Source organism: Thamnophis sirtalis, unplaced genomic scaffold, assembly GCF_051295495.1.
Source record: "Thamnophis sirtalis isolate CommonGarterSnake01/CBP01778 unplaced genomic scaffold, rThaSir2_p1.2 scaffold_3, whole genome shotgun sequence".
NCBI lineage: Eukaryota > Metazoa > Chordata > Lepidosauria > Squamata > Natricidae > Thamnophis > Thamnophis sirtalis.
This window is the reverse complement of record NW_028261383.1, coordinates 161712369-161733882: the sequence shown is the minus strand read 5'-3', so window position 1 is coordinate 161733882 and position 21514 is coordinate 161712369. Positions and strand designations below refer to the sequence as shown.

Sequence of the window (21514 nt, the reverse complement as noted above, 5' to 3'; positions counted from 1 at the left end):
TATCCTTTCTATAAGAATGTACTAATGGAAAGAAGGAACAGCTCATCCATACCTGAAAATAGTGTCTGATTTTCAACATAGACATCCCTCAATGTAGTCTCTAGTCTCGAGAAGAATTTTTTTAATGAGTATCTCAGATATTTCAGAACTGACTCTTGGAATTTCAAGGAGATAGTACAACTGACCTTAATGACCTGGGGACAAATTATGTCCAGACTCCTACAGTTATACAGCAGTATTTTCTCCCTGCAGGTTACTATTATGCCCCGGCCACATAGCAATAGCAATAGCAGTTAGACTTATATACCGCTTCATAGGGCTTTCAGCCCTCTCTAACCGGTTTACAGAGTCAGCATATTGCCCCCACAGTCTGGGTCCTCATTTCACCCACCTCGGAAGGATGGAAGGCTGAGTCAACCTTAAGCCGGTGAGATTTGAACCGCTGAACTGCAGATAACAGTCAGCTGAAGTGGCCTGCAGTACTGCACCCTAACCACTACGCCACCTCGGCTCATACCAGTTGGTATAGAGTGTGGTCATTGTCGGCTCCCCGCTTGCATCCAGCGGCTGGGTGTGCTGCAAGAGCACTCCACGGAGGAGGCGCGAAGTATCCACTCCTACACGATGCATCAGGGACACCAGGAAAGTAGCATAGGCCTGCACGCCTGCTAATACTTCTGTGGGACGCACTATCTCTGGAGAAGTTGGATTTGGTTTTACCAGTCGCGCCAAACACCTATGGGCAAGATGGGGAAAACAAGGACAAACAATTAAAAAAAGCCCCACACATACACTTATCAACTTGCAACCCTCAAGTCACTAATCTGCAGTATAATATTTTTAATTTAATTTAATTTATTTTTCATTTTATTTATAAAATTTATGGGCCACCCATCTTACCATAGGGTAACACTGGGCGGCTTACAGATACATAAAATCCAAAACATAAAAGTTAAAAACAAACATTAAAACAAAAAACACACGGGGAAGGCAGGGAATGGAGTGGGAGAGGTGCGATCTACTATTACTCAATTAACCATCTTCATTGCGCTGATCCCTCACTGGAGTCCCAAGCCAACTGGTACAGCTACCTCTTTACACCTTCTTTCCCTTCTCTGTCTGAAGACGTCTTCCTGGTCATGTGGCTGGCATGACTAAATGCCGAAGGCGTACGGAATGCTGTTACCTTCCCACCAAAGCTGGTCCCTATTTTTCTACTTGCATTTTTACATACTTTTGAACTGCTAGGTTGGCAGCAGCTGGGACAAGTAATGGGAGCTCACTCCGTTATGCAGCACTAGGGATTCGAACCACCGAACTGCCAACTTTTTGATCGACAAGCTCAGCGTCTTAGCTACTAAGCCACCCTTTACACCCTTAAGTCTCTTATATATGTCCCTTTACACCCTTAAGTCTGTTATGTAGCTTAGAATGCCTCAACAAAGAGCAAAGAAATGGGTCCAAGGAACTCAAGCCAGGCCTGATAGTACATTTGGAACTAGATTAGCTATTTGCTTATGGAGAGATGAGTGGGGTAACAGCAAGAAAAAAAAAACATCAGCAGTTTTAAATATTAGCTACCAAAGAAAACTTAAATCATCTGGCTGAACAAACCATATTTAGGAATAACAACAAGGTATGGATGCTGTGGCTTATGGGGCTCTGGTTCATCTCCTTTGCTTTACTGACTGCCCTGCACAAGTTAACTTAACTCCAGAATGATCAGATATTTAGTGCATTTTCATGACCTAGCAAGTTCAGTTCTGGGACTGAAACCCTTGCAGGTCATTTTTATTAATTGGGTTCACATAAGCTTCCAAGTGGCATTTTATTGTTGTCTGCTATGTCTATCAATACACTTTAATTTAAACTGAAGGGGCTCACCTCAAAGCAAGACTAAATGAAAGCATAAAATACAATATGCTGTTATTTGTAGTATCTAAAACAAAAGCAATTCAAAATAATTATCTAAATAAAAAAGCTTGGTGTCAAAACAAAACAATTGTTTCCCACTATCTATTTCTGATAAGAATAGAGTGAGCTAACAGATGGTAAAGCAGATGCAGCGCCACTCTTTAAAAGAGCTACAGAAGGAGCAAAAGCCAGCCTGAAGTTCCAGGCAGAAACATCATTTGGATTAGATGGTACATAGCAAAAGCTCTCTTCTCTGGATTGATGGCCAAAACCAGCTGTCAGCCTTCGCTGGAAAACCATTAAGGAATTTATCAATGCAAGGCCAAAAGAGGAGGTCTAGCATTGTTCCAAAAACTAAGATAATAGCAATAACACTTAGACTTATATAACACTTCACCGTGTTTTACAGCCCTCTCTAAGTGGTTTTACAGAGTCAGCCTCTTGGCCCCAACAATCTGGGTCCTCATTTTACCAACCTCGGAAGGCTGAGTCAGCCTTGAAAATAGCCTTTGTTAAAGAGGTAGTTTAAAAAAAAAAAAGTTTTGCAAGAAGGCAATATTGTATACAGTAGTTAAGGAAGCGTACAACATTCTAACTGGTTTAACCATTAATTTAAAGCATAATTAACTGGGTTCAGGACTTTTAGCAAGCAGTTAGTACACGTGACCCAAATATGGCAGGCTCCCTACTAAACTATAGATTAATATCTAAATGATTACATGAACAGTATTTTACACCATATTCAGTTAAGGTCATTGTTTCAAGAATTCAGTACTGGGTCTCCCTACATGCTCCAGTACGTTTGACTGCTGACAAACAAACGAAATATTGTAAAACATTTACCTTGTTTTCATTGCTAATTTGCCCTAGGTCGCTCAGAGTCTTTAAAAGGCTTTGAAACAAACACACCAGATTAGGGCTTAACATAACATGCAAACAAATGTTGTAGAGAAATCTTAATGCATCCATCTAGCGGATGCCTGGATTTTTTGCAATCCAGATCTGGGCACCCTAACAAATCCAGCCATTTAATTCATAGGCATGCCAGGAATTACATGCATGGGAGAGTTAGTTAGATTGAAGGGAGCCAGATCATGCTCAAGTCATTGAATTGAGAGAAATTCAGGAATGGGATCCACACTATCATCTACACACACACACACACACACACACACACACTTTTCCATTCTTCAAAATAACATGCAAAAGGTATAGCTGACACCTCCACGATGGTGGCTCATTTCTAGAACGATCACTCTGCCCACGTGGCAACAATATCCCATTATTTCCTGTACCTGCTGAGTCGGATCTCCAGGTGGCTACTGAGATATTCCACTGGAGTTACTATATGCTCAAAGACAACAATGCTGTCTGCTTGGTTTATGCTCCAGCAAAGTTCAGACAGGGTCAGCTGCAACTTGTCTAGACTGGAAAAGAAAAAAGATGCAGAATGGATCAAGAGTTTTTTAGAATATAGAAGACATTTCCCAAAACATTCCTGACAAGACGCAGGGAAGGCGGAATGGGACTGTTCACCTCGTACCAGAGGTGGGTTCCTACCAGTTCGCACCTATTCGGTAGAACCGGTTCGTCAAATCTACCGAACCGGTTAGAAGAGGTTCCACCAGTGGACCTGGAAAGCAAGCCACACCTACAGAAGAGGTTCCAAAAATTTTTGAAACCCACCACTGGTCCTTGGATATGATTATTCTACACTATCATGCTCATATTTATAAAACTCAGTGCCTCTGTGAAAGGTAAGGATGACTACTGGGTTTGTGGTGCAATCAGAACATTGCGTGTGTTGAAGTTGTTTTAACGCAAACCAAAGATGCCTTTTAAAAAACAAGTTTACATCCTATTCTTATGCATTCCAGTGCTGTGTGTGAGGTAATTTAAGGTGGTTCTGACAAGTGTCGTCGGCATCTTCATATCCGGTCACATGGGCAGCAAGCCACTCCCATCGGTCATATGGGCAGCAAGCCACTCCCACAAAGGAGGCCAAACCCACAGAGTAGGTTCGAACAATTTTTGAAACCCACCACTGCCTCGTACCCTTCGCCGCCCCTTATTCGCCCCCAGGGTTCTGTGACGAAGAGTTTGGGACGAAAGAGGCTGGGACCCATTGCCCAGGGCGAACAGCTAGGGCTGTTTCAACAGAGGACAAATAGTAGGGGTTAATGACTGGTGGCCAAACCCTGGGGGTGAACAAGGAGTGGCAAAGGGTGTGAGGTGAACAATCCTAGACCCCAGGGAAGGGCAGAGAAAAAAAAGTAAAGATCTGGAGAAAGCTTGAGTTAACCCAAGTCTAGAAAATACCACTTTGAGTCCAATACACTTTGGGAATATTAGTAAGATCTCGAGAAAAATTATTTCTTCTTCCACTAAGCCTGTTCCTAGATGCTTTCACAAGATATTTTATGTATTTTTAATCATACTATCTATCCTGGGTAGCTGGCAGATATAAACAGAATATCTGTGTGCAGTTTCAGGTTCAAAGAGGAAAAAAAAGTACTTCAGAACCTGTGCAGGTTCACCCGCCCGAGTGTTGGTTGATTGTTGAATGCAAGTTGGTGTTTTATTATCTATCTTGTTTACTCACTGTTTGTCTTGTACTATTGCACCCCCTTCCCGTGATTGTAAGCCGCCCTGAGTCCCCTCAGGGAGAAGGGCGGCCTATAAATCGTAATAAATGTCTGAAATGTCTAATAAATGTCTATGTCTGACCTGTAGCATATCAACAATTCATAAGCTGCAAATGTGACTTGCATTGGACTGAGATTATGGTCCCTGAAGCTCAGTGGTGGAATTCAAATAATTTAACAACCAGTTCTCTGCCCTAATGACCATCTGGGTAGGCATGGCTTGGTGGTCATGACTGGGTGGACGTGGCCAACTCAAGGTCACTCAGGTCGATGGGCGCTTCGCCTTAGCTGTTACAATGTAATAAGGGTTAACCGGAGAGGCAGTTTCTGTAAGCAGGGCAATAAAGATTAGGCTAGAAACAACACCAGAATGTTTCCTTCCTGACTTCCTTACAGGATTAGCCCTGTAAAGTGGAAAAAAACAAAAGGAGATTTCTTCCAACAACCAGTTCTCTGAACCACTTAGAAAGTTAAGAACCGGTTCTCCCGAATAGGTGCGAACTGGCTGAATCCCACCACTGCTGCAGCTGCAGAGGACAGCTATGCAACCCACAAAAAGGTGCCGTTGTTTTAAGGTGTTATCAAAAAGTGCCACATAAGTAATTGTTATATTTTTTCCCTCTGTTAATTTTGTTGCTTTTATATTTTAGAAAGAAAAGTTTCTTTTCCCTTGTACAGTATTGATTGATTGACTGACTGACTGACTGATTGATTGATTACATGCCATCAAGTCAGTGGTAACCCCTAGCAGCCACACAGATTTGATTTATGATGGTCTTATTTCTAACCGAGTCTTTCAAGTCTTGCAACATACACTCATAGCCAATGTAAGTGACTTTATCCAATTTGCCACTGGTCATCCTCTACCTCCCTTCCCTTCTACTTTTCCTAGCCATAGGCCTTTCTCAAGAGAGCTAGGTCTTTCAAAGTGTATCATAAGTAGGACCCTTCGAACTCTGAGTTGATTTGTTCAATGATCCATTCTTTGGTTTTCTTGGTTGTCCATGCTACTCTCAGGAGTCTTCTCCAACGGCAAAGTTCCAAAGTGCCTGGTATTCTTTCTCTCCTACTTCTTCGAAATCCAGCTTTCACATCTATAGAGTCTGTTGTGGCCCGGCAGGAGCCGTTGGAGCTGCCTCCAGACTCCGACAGCGAGGGGTCTTATGAGTCGGCCTTGGAGGAGGTGGAGGACCCTGGACAGAGTGTCGACTCCGAGCAGGGCGAAGAGAGACTGGTTGGCCACCAGGTGGCGGCAGAGCATTGGATCAAAGGGAATGTTCAGGAAAGCATTTGGGAGTTGTATCAGGGTGCATGCAGGGGCAGGGCTACTGGGCGTAAAGAACAATAGAGTAACTACAGGAGGTGATTATGAACAGCTGATGCTGATCAAGATCCCCTCCTGCTGATAAAAGAGACTGCTGGTGCCACGCCCTGGTTGCAGAAGTCAACGTTCTCGTTCTTGTTCTCATTCACAAACCAAGAGAAGCCAACTTGGATAAGTGGCTTGATAAGAGAAGCCGGGTTTGCAGTGTTGTGTGAGTTATAGGACTTTCTGCCAGAGCTATTAACTTTGTTTATTTGGGCTTGCAGCCAACAAGAGCTTGGACTGATTAAAACATTCTTTTGTACATCTATTTGGCTTTCGTTCCTGGACGGAGAAGGGGGGGGTCAGAACAGAGTGTCACAGAGAGTTACGTGGCTTGCACTATTCTGAGCTTTCTAGGCATGTAGACCTCTTGCATCCGAATATCTTTTCCAGGATTGCATATCTTTTCCAAGATCTGCATGGCTCCCCTAACAAATACTAATCTGTGGTGTATTTATTGGGTGCTTGTTCCCTTAGGATGGTTGATCCTAAAAGGCTGAAGCTAGCTGCCACTCTGATGTCTTCATTGTCAGTTCTATGGCTGGTATTCTACCACTGCCATCAGTTTGGTATTGTTTACTTTAATTTCTGGCCCATGTGCATTTTCACTGTGCATCTAGATATTTATTACTTTATTTTTATTACTTGAACTTGCAGTTCCTTTGTACTTTAAGCTATCAGGGTAAGTGCCATCAGCAAAGTGCAAGTTATTGATCTTCCTCCAATTTTAAAATGCATTAATCTTTTTCCAGTCCAGCTTCCTTTAATAAATAAGGGAAGAATATACAGCCTTGCCACACAGCTTTACCAATGTAGAGCCGATCTGTTTTGTCTGTACTATGGCTTCCTGATCTTTATATAGGTTTCATAGGGGAAGTGTGGGCTTCCCAGTCTTCTAAGCACACTGCACAGCTTGACGCGATCAACACAATCAAAAGCTTTTGATAGTCAATGGAGCAGATGCTGAATTTTTAAATATATATTCTTTGGCTTACTTAATTATCCGGTGCGCATTGGCAATAACATTCTTATTGCTCAGCCTTTTTCTAAAGCCAGCTTGAACATCTGGCATGTAGAGCTATAATCGGCTCTGGGAGATCCTAAGCATTATTTTTGCTAGCGTGTGAAATTAAAAACAAGGTGTGATAGTCTGCTCTGTGAAGTCTCTTTTTCTTTTTTTCTAAGCTGGGGTGGGGAGGGGTGTTTGTTAGGGTTAGGGTACCGATGTTGATTGATCTCTTCCAATCTGATAGGCACTGTGTCACTGTTCAGACTTGGTTATAACCTAGATCCGTGATGGCGAACCTATGACACGCGTGCCAGAGGTGGCATGCAGAGCCCTCTCTGTGGGCACGCATGCCATCGCCGGCTGCTCTTCTGGTATCCTGTGTGTACATGCACACTGGCCAGCTGGTCTTCGTGGGCGCCAGAGCGCTGGAAAATGGCCTGAAAACAGCATGGAAAATGGCCGAAAAACAGGCCGATTTCAGGGGCGTTTTTTGCCTGGAAAATGGCCTGAAAACTGCCAAAAACCAGGCAAGCGAGCACTGGCCAGCTGGTCTTTGGGTTTCCGGTGCTCCAGCATGCGCACATGCATGTGCATGCATGCTCATTCCGGTTTGAGCACTCGGTGCCAAAAAGGTTTGCCATCACTGACCTACACTAACGCTTCTTCTGTTGCCTGCTTTATTTCTTTAGTTATTCCATTAATACTTTTAGCCTTCTGACTTGATAAATAACTGGAATGCTGATCTACCTTCATCTTATAGTATTAGGAATTCTTGTAAATAGGAAATATCTTTTCTGTATCTTGGATGTTGATATCTCTACTGTACGCTCCTTTCCATCTGTGTTGCTTTTTGTATTCCTTGTGCTCTTTTGTACCAATGAAGCTGGAATCCTCAGACCCTGATTCACGATTATTTGCAGCACCAATTATAGTTCCATTCCATTAGGAAAGGCATATCCAATCTCTCCTGTACATTATAAAATGTCTCGTATCTCACCCTTCAAAGCATAAAAATATACAGCCACCTCCCTTCCCATGACTAAGTACCATATTTTTCGGAGTATAGGACGCACCGGAGTATAAGATGCACCAAGGTTTTCAAGAGGCATTTAAAAAAAAAAAAAAAAGTAGGTAGTTAGAGGGAGAGAGAGGGAGAGAAAGAAAGAGAAATACAGTAGGTAGGTAGGTAGGTAGGGAGAGAGAGAGAGAGAGAGAGAGAGAGAGTAGTTAGATAGGTATGTATGTAGGTAGATAGAGGGATAGAGAGAGAGAGAAATAGAGAGAGAGAGAAATACAGTAGGTAGGTAGGGAGAGAGAGTGTGTAGTTAGAGGGATAGAGAGAGAGAAATAGAAAGAGAGAGAAATACAGTAGATAGGTAGGGAGAGAGAGTAGGTAGGTAGGTAGGTAGGTGGATAGAGAGAAAGAGAAATACAGTAGGTAAGTAGGGAGAGAGAGAGAGTATGTAGGTAGGTAGATGTTTCCAGGTGTATTTATCCATGTGCTGTAGAAGGAAATCGCTGACAAACCTTAAGACTTTGTTTCTGCTGGCACAGCACTTGATCAATGTAATTCTCATCAGTTAAAGAGCTTTCCAATGGGGGGGGGAGTTTTTGCACTCTGCAAACCTCCGAAAAACAGCCAGTTTTTCACAAAAACAGGCCTGTTTTTTTCAAATAAAAGATATGAATAGTCTTGGGGGGGGGCTTGCAAAATGCTCCGGGGGGGGAGCGCAAAAAACAGCCTTTTTCATGAAAACGGGGGGTTTTGCCAAAAAAAAATTGCATGCATAGCCTTATGGAGGCTTACAGAGTGCTGCGGTGGGCTCGGGAGCAAAAACCGGCCAATTTGTTTGCTCATTTCTGCCCTCCCCAGCCCCCAGGAGCTCTCTGAAAGCCTCCATAAGGCTATGCACCGCGAGTTTGGTGAACGGGTGGGGCTTCGGGAGGCAAAAAATACTGTATTCGATGTATAAAATGCACCCAGATTTTCAGCCTCTTTTTGAGGAAAAAAGGTGCATCTTATACTCCCAAAAATACGGTATCATCATACCTACTTTGGTTCCGATTACACATACTTACAAACAAAATAGAGAAGAAACTTAGTTCTGAAGTAGCACATGCGATCTTGAAAACACTAGATCATCTTTATTTCATCATCATGAAAAATGTTTCAGGATATATTAGGATTATATTGAGGATTATATTAGTTATATTTATTATGATAATATTAATTCAGAGTTATATATTAGGATATATTCAGGAGTAAATTAACATCTCAGGGTATCTACCACTATATGGTCTCTTATAACAGAACCATCAGATTCAAAGTTATCTAAAAGGTAATCAGTTTAAGAAATATAAACGATTTGACGGTTAAGATCTTACTTTGTGACCAGACTGCGGTCCTTCCGAATACTTTCTGCTCCAGGTTTATCCCTTTCTGGTTCTAACTTTTTGGAAGTTTTTTTCTGAACCCTTTTGGTTCGGGCCTTGCTGATGGTGGGTGCACAGTGCTTGGGTAAGAGCTGGGAGATAAGACAAAGATAAAGGGTTAGGGCTTATGGAGTGATTGGCTGTGGTGGTCTAGGAAATCACCTTCAAGAAGAAGCTTTTCTTCTACCAGGGTGGAAAACCAATTAATAAAATCAAGGCAACCATGACTATCCGTCAACTATGTGAAGCTTTGGTCATCCCCTAAGTTTTCATTATTTGCTTTGTCCCATTAATCATCCCCCCAAAATGCTTCGGTGTAACCAGCAACATGGTGAATCAATCTTCAAGTAAATCCAGGCTGACATCTAAGGCTTAGTTGTACCAAAAGGAGAATCCAAATGTATGAGGGGTCCTTGGTGCTCTCAAAGCTTGGTTGTTTTCTTGCAGACATTTTATTTACTAAACTAACTAGGTAATATCACTGATGATTACTAGTACTGATGATGTTACCTGGTTTGTCCACAAGAAAACAACCAAGCTCAGAGAGCACCAAGGACCACTCATTTCAACCTTGAGCTACAACTATTCTTCTTTATTGGAGTGTATCCAACTCTGTTTGTTTTATACTAAGAATTTAGCCCATGCCCTTCATAGCGCCATTCATTTGCCTATCCAGCCCATTCATAATTTCTGTTTCTCAGTTCTACCAGGAAGTGACCAGAGAAGTGCACATGATGTCTAGTGTGTTACAAAAAACACATGCTTTAACATTACGTTCAAAAGATCAGAATTTATATAATCTACAATATTATTCCAAAATTCCATCTTTCTCAGATGGATTATTTTCATCTTGCAAATTATTATGCCTTCTTGAAGTCTTTGTACATTGTTTGCCTCTGGTGTCTGGTCCTCAGCATCCCATATGGAGTTGGGTTACTCACTTGCTCGTTCAAATTACACTGTTCAGCACAAGCATCCAGGATGCAGGTCGAAGTCTGCTTTGCAATCTCTTCCAGGAAGTTGTTGCATATGGCCAAGGCACAGGTACGCAGATGTGGATACTGGAATAGAAAGCAAAAATCACTTCAGTTCACTACATGGCTTGTCTATTACGATTGTGGTCAGCTCCTTGGGTAAGTGAAAATAGCATTTGTTCATTAAAAAATAGGCTTCATGATCCTCAGTAGGGCTTGATTCCTAGTGCATATGATAAGGTTCATATCTTAAATTATATACTCATCTTCCAAAAGTTAAAAATTATGTGTTTATCAAGCCCTTCATATCTTGCCTATTTGTAAGAATTTAATGCTTACTGTAATAAATACAGGACCACCACCACCACCACCAGCAACAACAACAATAAGAAGAAGTTAAAATGGTTAACCACCTCTGCTATCTTACTTCTCCATACTACATACTCTTCAAAGGACTGCCTAAGCATAGCTTCTTAAATCATATATATAGTTAAGATAAAATATCTGGAACTTTATGGTTTGTTAGACAAGATCAAAACTTTTTTTGTACTTATGAAATCGAACATACAATATGTACAAAACATTACTTTTTAAAACCAGACAGGCCAATAGAAATTATAAGAAATGGCAGAAAAAGCAAGTTTATGTAGGCTGGTAAGAACCTTTCAATCCAGCTGTTTGTCTTTCTTTTCCTCATGAGTCAAAAACATACACACCTCCTCAGGGCACATTGGATGGATCGAATTACTGAAATCAGCGCACAGAAGTGGGAAGATAATGACGTAACGCAACATGGATGGTTCCTCTAAGGAGGAGGCAAATAACTTCTCCAAATGGCGCACGTGGAAACTGTCAAAGAGATAGAAACTGAAGAAGCTCACACAAGTGGAAGCAAGCAACCTCAAGGCACATGTTCCTTTTCCATTCATTCTTCTAATGAATCCTATGATGAATACTGTGTACAATTACTAAAAAAGACAATGCTCTCAATGATATGGCCTGCAGAAAGCACTGTTTCTTGTATTTTTATTTAATGGGTTTGTTTGGTGTTTTTTTAAAGAGTAATTTGAATAAAATGCCCTTAAAGGCAATTAGCAACAGATGGTACTTTCCTGACTTTTTATTTAAGAAATGTTTATCCACTTCTCTCCTACAAAGCATTCATGTAGTTTGGCATAAAAACAAAAGTATAATAACAGGTTACGAATAACACCTAAAACAAAAACACACACCCTATCCCCGCTTAACTGTTAAGGAATTGAAGAGTGTCAAAGGCTTAAAAATGAATCCGGTGTGGAGATCACTCCTGAAGAAAAGTGCTGCGTAGATGGGCTGTTGCTACAAACATAATCCTCTCATTGGTAGCTTTGTTCATGATTCCTCTGATTACAAACCTAGGCCAGATTCAGTGGTTGTCCAGCAAGAATATAAACTCTTGTTCTTTAAGCTTCCCAAGCAATTATTTGCATACAATCGGTTTTAAGGAGCTTTGAGTAAGAGAGCCAGTTTGATGCAATGGTTAAAGCATTAGGCTAGAAACCAGGAGGCTGTGAGTTCTAATCTCACCTTAGGCAGCTCACCTTAGCCAGCTGGATGACCTTGGGCCAATCCCTCTCACTCAGTTGTAGAAGGAGACAAAGCCAAACCCCTTCCAAAATGTTGCCAGGAAAACTGCAAAGACCAGTCCAGGCAGTAGCCAGAAGTTAATATTGACTGGAAGGTGCACACACACACATACATGTGCAATAAGATATGACCTGCTCATCACCTTGAACCAATGGGTGGGTGAGAATTTGCACTTCCATCAGAATGTTGCTGTGAATTGGCATCTCATTTCTATCACTTAAAAGATTGTGCCTCTGTGGAAATTCTGCCTCAGCCTTCCTTTTCAAAACTCTAACTTTCTCAAAATAAACTTTCAAGACTAAATCAGACAACACTGAACTTGAAATATTAAACCCACTGGATCTACTCTGCCATTGCAATCTGCATGCCCCAAATCTCTTGTACAGTCAGCATTGTCTTCTGCTGTCCTACATACATACCCAAAGAAGGAGAGATCGGATGTCTCCACTATGAGTTCTTCCACAAAGTCTAGCATCTTAGTATGAAAGACAATGAGGTTCATCACCTTGGCAAGATCATGATTCTCCCGCAGTTGCAATGGGGCCTTAGTGACACTGGTGTATGCCTGATGGAAGAAAGAACCCATTGTTAAGGCCCTAACCTTTACGTTCTCAGAATAGACATAATTGATATACATTGTAGAATGGTGGGGCAACTTACATGCATATGCCCATTATCTGATAATCTTGATTATGTAATGTAGCTTTATAGGGCAATGTAATATTTTGAAAGAAAAACAGATGGTAGAAAATCTCTATTTCATTTATTATTTATATCTATACCTACCTATCTGCCCATCTCACAAATTATGAATCTGGGCAGCAAACACAGGATTGAAAAATCAACACAACTGTTGTCCTTAGGTTTGGTCAGGATCTTCTAACCTTTTCAGGTATCAGACAACCCATTTTAACATCCCTTTATTTATTATATTGATTTATATAGCCATTACTTTGCAAATTGTGAGTTTGGATGACCAATATAGAAAAAGAAAAAAAATACTTATGATGATGATAGTGAAAAAACAATATACTACTAACTGAGGACAATTAGTCTAGAATAGCTCACTCATATGCATACAATTTACCAATAAACAGAATAATTAACCAATGGAGAACAAGCTGATACCTTATGCTAGATCAGGGCTTCCAATCTTTTTAAGTTGCAGGCAACTCTCTCCCCATCTTTTAAAATGTCTAACAAATTATGAGATTGTCAATTCTCACTCTCATCTAGAAAAATCCCACAAGAATGCTGAGATCTTTCAACATTTGGCATTTTTCTTATTTATTATTTTATTTAATTTGGAAGAATTCTATGGGTGGTGTTTATACACAACCAATGCCTTGGTCTCTAGGGCTGCTATTTTGCCAGTGTATTAAAAAGTGTTTACCAATGGAAATGTTGATAGTGCTACAAAAAGAACTTTTCTCCACTGGCATGCCCAAATTCTTGACAGACAACTGAAAATGATACAACTAACTAAAAGGGAGACTATTTGAAACCCTCCAGAAGCTGATAGGCCAGTAATTCCAAATTTGCTCTACAGATAGCAATAACACTTAGATTTATATACCATTTCTCATGTTTTACAGCCCTCTCTAAACAGTTTACAGAGTCAGCATACTTCCCCCAACAATCTGGGTCCTCATTTTACTGACCTCAGAAGGATGAAAGGCTGAATCAATCTCTAGCTTGTCAGGATCAAACTGCTGGCAGTGAGCAGTGAGCAAGCCTGCAATATGCATTCCAACCACTGTGCCACCATGGCTCTTTCGAATGCTTTCTCAAGCCAGCAACAATATGAGCAAAATGTTTTAAAGCTCCTTTAGTGTAAACTGCATTTGAATGCCTGCAATTTACACTGCGTCAGCTCAAAGTGCCCTGTATGTATACTTCTGTAAGCCCCTCCCCTCTGTCCGCCAGTGGATAGAAAGGGTTAAGGAGCAGAGCAACGGGAAAGAGGAGACTCTTTTTCTTCTTGTCTATCATCTCCCTTTCTTTAGCAGCAATTTTCCCCCTGCTTATCCCCTAGGCGAATTCTGGGGAAAGTTACATTTTGAAATGTACGCTTTGAAAAAAATAAATACAAGAGGGACTACCCAGTCAGTTCTCCTTCTCTCCTTGCAGAATTCTGTGTGGGACAAGCACAAAGTGCAACCCAGCTCTCCGTTACTCACTCCCAGTGAATAGATGGAACTACTACAAGCAATACAAAATCCTAACAGGGCATAAAATATTCCAAACACCCTAGGAGTGATTACAGGAGAAAGGGGAAGAAAAGGGAGGAAAGGCGGTTGGAGAGTTGTTTACCTGTAGTCTGAACCAATCCAATCGCAGTCCCTTGAATTCAAATTTCTCCTTGACATCAACTGCAAAAGACAAGCATGAAAAAAGACAACACTTACTCAAACAGCCTCGGGGATTTATTTCTGCTGTTTTAAGGATGGGAAAAAAAAATTCAAGGTCAAGTAGAATGAGGCTTTGCTGCTGAAAGAACTATTTGCTGCGCACAGCTCTCTCCGCAACAGTTTACAGAGACTACATAAGGACTTCATTTCTGGAGGTAATATATCTGTAGCTCTGGTATAGTCCTACTAGCATCCAATCAATCCCACATGTAAGAAAGTATAGTCCATTTTTAAAAAAAAAAAACTACAGAAAATCTGAACCAAGTTTCTTTCAATGTCTGAGGCAGAGGTGAGGAACTACATCCCCTTTATGACTGGTTGACTTCAACTCCCAGAATTCTCCCAGAATGCTGGCTCAAGAATTCTGGGAGTTGAAGTCCACAGTTCGTAAAAGGGCCATAGTTCCCCCACCCTGGTGAGCTAATGTGCACACAAAGCAAAAACACAGCATCTGTAGTATGTACCTATTATAAAATCCCAAACCTTTTTCTGGCACCATGTTTAAATTACTCTTATAGAGGGACCTTTGTATAGGCCTCTTGAAGTATGAACCTTCTGCACTGAGGGCAGGGAACAGAGACTCAGAAACTTCTAGCTGACAGCATAATTACCCTGTTTGACAGTCAGGGATGTGAGTGTGTTGACAAAAGCTGACATAATCACTGATTCCTCTTCAGGGCACACAGTCAGGTCCTGCATGAAAGAAAAGGGCTTAGAGTGAAGACAACAATTTGTTATTTGGTGGTTTGTTTACACTGAACTTTACCGCATGCAATTATTTAAAGGAATTGTGCTGTCCGATTTAATGCTGCATCTCGCCTGAAATGTCTTCAGAAAGAGAAGCAACCATCAATATAAGTATAACAGATGCTTCAAGGCAAGGAAATCATTTTAAAGGGCTTTACTGACTCCCTTTTCTAATTTGTGACTTGTGAAGCAGCTTCCCTTCTATTGAAAAAAATAGGACTGATTTCATCTAATTCATCCACTCTGACAGCAGATAAAGATTTTTGCCAGCATCCAGATACTTTTTCTTTCTTCCATTCAATCGTAATTGATTCTCATAAATTGCCTGGACAAATCCCCTCTGTTTTTTTGGGTTTGCCATGGCCTCTTTCCTAGGTCTGAAAGAAAGCGACTGGCTTGAAGTCACTCAATTGGCTTTGTGCCCAAGACAAACCTAGAATTCATGGTCTTCTGCTTTCTAACCTCAGGCCTTAACTGTTCGTTTATATACCACCTTTATTATTTTTATAAACAACTCAAGGCAGCAACCATATTTGATAATCAATTCTTCCTCCTATGTTCCCCACAACAATAACTTATGAACTGGACTGGGCTGAGAGTGAATGACTGGCCCAAAATCAGTCAGTCGGTGACTTTAATACTTAATTTAATACTTAGAATTCTTTCACGTTCTCACTTTTTCCCACCCAATCTTTCCTATCTCTTTAGGACGGAGTCTATTTACTGGGTCCTGCTCCAGTCCCCCGTACACCATGCCACTGACCTCAGTTCTATGCTGTTTCCATACCTGTATGACGTTACCAAGCACCTGGGCATCAAAGCGTGACAAATATTGTACGTGGTACCGTTGAATGATGTTTTGGTACTGTTTAAGCAAGTTGCGTAGTTTTTCCATCAGAAACAGCAGCTCAGCCAAGCAGCTGTGAGGAAAATAAATAGGATTTTGGAAGAAGCATAGCAATCCTGCCCAAGATTCTTTTTGCTGCTACAAAGATGGGTTTTTTTGCCACTACCAGCTCCCCGCACAAACACACAACAAAAAGATCTGCCAAACTATTCAGACCCTTGCGACAAAAATCCACTCTTGAAAAAAAAATCTACAGTACAATATTCAGTTCTCCTAACCTTTTCCATGCTGTGCCCAGATGTGAACAACTTAACAAACAGACACACAAGCTGGGAGCCAGGGAATACATAAAGTGGGGACAGACCAGACTGTTCCCCAACAGCAAACATTCCTATGCAGATGCTGCCTCTCTGTGCCTGATCTTGCCTTCTCTGTATGCTGAGTTTGTGTATCTTTTCTACATGCAAAAGCTGGATTTGCGTTTGGTTTGCACACGCCTTAATTTACTTTAAACCTGGAAATTAGTTGAGATGCGAGGGAATGAAAATTGCATTACAATCCAAGAGTTAAAAGATAACTTTCAATAGAATAAATCTTCCAATAATTTAATTCAGTTCATCTGCTATCTATATTTTTGCAGTGATGTTTACAGTATGGTATAAAAACTGCTCCAGTATGCAAATCGACCCTGAAGTGGAGCATTTACTTCCCAAGATTAGCCAATGAACTCTGAACAATTAAGCATGGACAGACACAACAGAACTATAAATGACCTTATGCATACCTGTGAGGGCAGACCAGTAAAATGACCCTATGCGTACCTGTGAGGGGAGCCATGCATGCATCTGAAAACAAGGCTCTCCTGTCTCAAAACTCTCCTGTCACAGCTATGCTAACTCCTGGCTTGTTTCTACTTGAGGACTATTTTGTCCTAAGTCCTATTCTACTTCCTAAAGAGCTTTCATCTGTTGTAATGCCCTGCCAGAGGTAAATCGTTATCTCAGTCTGCAGCAAGATTACCCTGCAACAAAAAAACCTGCCAAAATTGTGAGCAGATTCATTTCAATTCCCCTCCATCTCAAGATGAATGGACATCTGAATTTGCCTCTCCTTCCTTTATGGATTGGAGAGACTAATTCCTCATCACTCTCTTTGCTTTCCACTTCCCATTAATGCAGTTTGCAAGTTGTAGCGGGTAAGAACAATGCTGAGAAAAAGGAGATTGAGTTTATTCAGTTCTATGAGTTTGGGTTGCAAATCCAGTGGGCAGAAGTATCAGGCCTCATAATCACAAGTTTAGCCATCATGTTAAGCTACATAGGCTCTTTGGCCAGTTGTCTAATGACTTAAGCTTTTAGGTGTAGATCAGGCCTTATGGCCAATTGGTCAAACCATAATTTAGCACGAGAGGAATACACTCCAAAATGAAATGGGAACATTTATCCCCTGAAGAGAAGAAAGAATGATTTTTCAAGTGGTCTTCTCCCATCCCTTTGGAAGATTTAGAGCTTGCATTTTTAACAGTGGTGTAGAAAAGGACATTTTGGCAGCTATAGTGAACCAGATAGGTTCATTAACTTTGAAAGCTTTAGAGAAGGGGAGTCAAACTGGCAGCCTGCAGGCCAGATGCATCATGCGCAGGCCACGCCCATCCCAGCTCCACAAAGGGGGGAAATGTCACACTGTGTCATGTGACGGCAAAGTGACACGGTGAGTTTGACACCCATGCTTTAGAGTTTACCTCAGGTCTAAAATCCTTGGATGACACTTCCCCAACCTGATCAATACCTGTCAGTGAATTCCTCTTGGTTCTTGCCTTTGTGCTCACTGTGTCTGCACAGCCAGGCAACCTCATCCCGGCAGAACGACAGAGCCATGAAGACATAAATTGCCTATTGATATTGAAAGGGAGGGAGGAGCATCAGACAAAAGAGAGTTGAGCATTCATTCCAAGTAGAATTTCCAGTTTATGAAAATTATGTTCATTTTCTCCAAAGATTTTAGAGTAGACAGGCGAACATATCTCAGTACTACAAATAGCTTCCACAAATCTCTGTTCTATTGTGAATTCTGGATCAAAATAATGGAGTGATTTAAAGCGTGAAAAAGAACTTTAAAGAAGTGAAGAACCTGAAATCGGCAGACCGATTATTAAAATTGCTGGAATTAGTATAAAGAGCCACATTTAGTTCTGGTTCATGTTTTCTCCATGTGTCAAAGATTTCTTTCATGACTAAAGTGATGAAGGAAGGAGGGAGGAGGGAAGCAAGTAGATGAGACAGAAGAGGAAATAAGGGAAAGAATGAAGAAATATTTGTAAGATAGAAATGGAAGGCCACAGTTTCCAGCAATGCTCATTATTGTAGTAAGGTAGAACAGTGTTTTAAAATCTTTTTTCCCTCAGAATCTCTTCCCAAATTTAAAAATCAAGAAGGATATCAAAGGAGTTTTTGTTTGTATGGTTTACATTTATCAATATTTATTATATCTGAAACTAAAAATTATGCATTTGCTGCCACTACTTCTTTACACGATGGCTTGATTGGACTTCTATATTTTATGGTTTTTCAACGCAAACTGGCCAATAATTTTGGTTTCGTAGACCCCTGAAAGGGAGGAGTTCTGGGACTACACTTTAAGAAATATTGAGGTAGAATTACAGGATCTTGAAAGGTTATCAACATTTTGAGAATCTTACACTAAACAAAATCAACATGGCATTGTTTTGCATTTATACTAAAAAAAGAAGAAGATGATTTTGAATTTCTCACATTTCTTTCTATCCTATGTAATTCTTCCTTTAAGGTGTCCCTTAATGATTTGCTCCTTGCTTTCCTCTTTAATGGCTCTCTCATAGCTTCCCAAGGTCAGCTCAATGTTCCTTTATCAGATAAGTGTGTGTGTGTGTGTGTGTTCCTTGGTAGTTATCTTGGGTACCACCTGTGTTACATATACTCTGGAGCAGTTCTCCAGCCTGGTGCCTTTTCAGGGTTCATATCAATTCCTAGAATTCTTAGAACAGCTGTTTGCTAGGATGGTTACAAAAAGGGTTAACTGGAGAAAAACAGTGAAGTGGGGCAATACAGAAAAAGACAAAAAGCAGACAGGCAAGGGTAGAAATCTCTTCCAGCTCTTTCCTACTCTTTAAATCACTTCAATTATTTTACCCAGGATTCATGCAGAATGAGTTTAGAAAAGCTTGCCATGGGTAAGTATAATCTAGCACACAAATGGGAAAAATGCCTTTAGGCTGACCAAATATTTCATCATTAATCCAACCAGGATACCGAGGTGAATATTATTATTTTCATTTGCTTTTTAACAACATCAGGCACTGACAGCACAAAAGCCTTCTTTTTTAAAAACTTGTTTCTATTCCGCTGAGGCCCTGTTAACTGAGCATCAGCTACTGACAAAACACAAGTTTTGTAGAGACAGAGACCGGGGCACTTCAAATCAAGAACCAGTAAGCCAATGTAGGTGTATGAATGCTGATAGTCCTCAACTTACGACCACAACCGCATTCGATTTTTATGAATTTCTTTGCCACGCTTGTCAAGAGAATCACTGCAATGGTAAAGTGAATTGTTTGATTGTTAAGCTTTCCCCATTGATTTTTTGCCAGAAGCTGGCTGGGAAGGTTGCAAACAGCAATCCTTTGATCCCAGGACACTACAATTGGTGTAAATACATGCCAATTGTCAAGCATCTGAATTCTGATCATGCGGCCATAAGATGCTGTGATGGACCAGTGTTCTTTTTTTTTTGCAGGGCTGTTGTATTGTTGAACATCCACTAAGCAAATGGTTGTAATTCGTACGTGCTCATCCTTCTCACATATAGAGAGGCCTGTGTGCATTTTATGTGCACAAATCTCTCTTGTGCCTGCATTGGCCCAACTCTAACTGCTCACACACACAGCATAAATAAATCTGCTTGCACTTTCACAGCTCTTAGTTCTTGCCCACCTCTATATCTCCCTGACCAACTTACCTTGGGGCCCAACAGTCCAGGTTCATTGGCCAGAATAGTCTCCATCTCCCGCACAGCATTCCTCAAGTAATTACGCCGGCCTCGATGAAATTGTCCGCTGTCAAGAAACCAGCCAAAGTATTCATATGAAAAGAATCCCGCCTCTCCTGGTGCCCTCCCTGCATGTCATCAACATGAGAAAACATTTTTTTTTGTTGGCCATAGCAAGCAGCATAAAGAAAAGATTGTAATACTGGGTCAGCCAAAACAGGAATTTCCTCCTATTCCTTTTTAGGGTTCCACCACAAAACCGCGTTCGACTAAAGCGCGCTCGACGAAACCACGTAGCTGACGTCATCACAGCGCGACGAAAAAAACATGCTGCGAACGCTAAAGCTAAAATTAACCCCTAAACCTAAACCCCCTAAACCTAATCCTAAACCTAACCCTAAACCTAACCCTTAACCTAACCCTAAACCTAACCCTTAACCTAACCCTAAACCTAAACCTTAACCTAACCCTAACCCTTAACCTAACCCTAAACCTAACCCTAACCCTTAACCTAACCCTAAACCTAACCCTAAACCTAACCCTTAACCTAACCCTAAACCTAACCCTAAACCTTAACCTAACCCTAAACCTAACCCTAACGCTTAACCTAACCCTAAACCTAACCCTAACCCTTAACCTAACCCTAAACCTAACCCTAAACCTAACCCTTACCTTAACGTGAATCGGCTTGCTTTCAAAGCGCTATTTAAAGCGCCCTTTTTTCTCCACGGTCGCTGTTGTCGCCCTGCTGATGACGTCAGCGACGCGGTTTAATCGGGCGCGCTTCAGTGGAGCGCGGTTTTGTCGTGCCACGCCTTTTTAGATCAAGGTAAGTAAATTTGTGTTAGGGGGTGGGGGTTCGTTCTTTGAATTTGTGGGTTGGTTTCTGAACTTTTCGTTACCAGGCTCGGTAACATCTTCAGCAAAGTTTAGGGGATGCCAGTGTTCCTCTCTTTATAAGGGTTTCAGGTGAGGGTGTGTCAAGTGAGGATCTTGTGATGGGTCAGCTGTAAGTCATCAGTGAGTCTTGTGATGGGTCTTGTGATAAGGACATCACATCAGGTCAGGGTCATTGGGAGGTGAATTTGTGGTGGTGGTGGGATTTGTGGGTTGGTTGAGGGCCAGTGCTGTGTGGTGTGGTGTGGTTTGTGTTTTGTGTCAGAAGATGAAGTTTTTGGGAAGCCATTACGAGAGAAGCAGCCATTTCTCTTCTGCTTTTCTTAAGGTTGTGGTGCTGAAATGTCTGGATAGGATCTGGACAGATTCTTTTGTGTGGAGTGGGGTGATAGCTTGCGAAGCTGAAGATTTGATCCATGGGTTTGCGGTAGTCACAGGTTTCTAGTTTCTAATCACTCTCATTCTACACCTGAGCTACAGATATGTGTTAGTTATCTATGGCCCAGCTAGGTGGTAGCATCTGGCCAATGCTGACTGATCTCATAAAGCTAAGAAGGTTGAACCTCATCATTACATGGATGGGAGCCCACCAAGCTGTATTCTTGCTGAGAAAGTAACATGG

At 41.3% G+C, this 21514-nt stretch overlaps 1 protein-coding gene across 1 annotated transcript in view; it reads right to left on the bottom strand.

The window, feature by feature from the left end:
• Positions 1-21514, bottom strand: part of NCKAP1L (NCK associated protein 1 like) — a 99787-nt gene that overhangs the window by 46525 nt on the left and 31748 nt on the right. The window contains exons 11-21 of the mRNA XM_087710633.1: positions 19966-20062; positions 17761-17864; positions 15913-16045; positions 14990-15071; positions 14281-14339; positions 12387-12532; positions 11058-11190; positions 10309-10428; positions 9320-9459; positions 3210-3341; positions 518-736 (exon numbers count right to left, since the gene is read on the bottom strand). Coding sequence (XP_087566759.1) covers positions 518-736; positions 3210-3341; positions 9320-9459; positions 10309-10428; positions 11058-11190; positions 12387-12532; positions 14281-14339; positions 14990-15071; positions 15913-16045; positions 17761-17864; positions 19966-20062 — 1365 coding nt within the window. The remainder of the gene's footprint in view (positions 1-517; positions 737-3209; positions 3342-9319; positions 9460-10308; positions 10429-11057; positions 11191-12386; positions 12533-14280; positions 14340-14989; positions 15072-15912; positions 16046-17760; positions 17865-19965; positions 20063-21514) is intronic.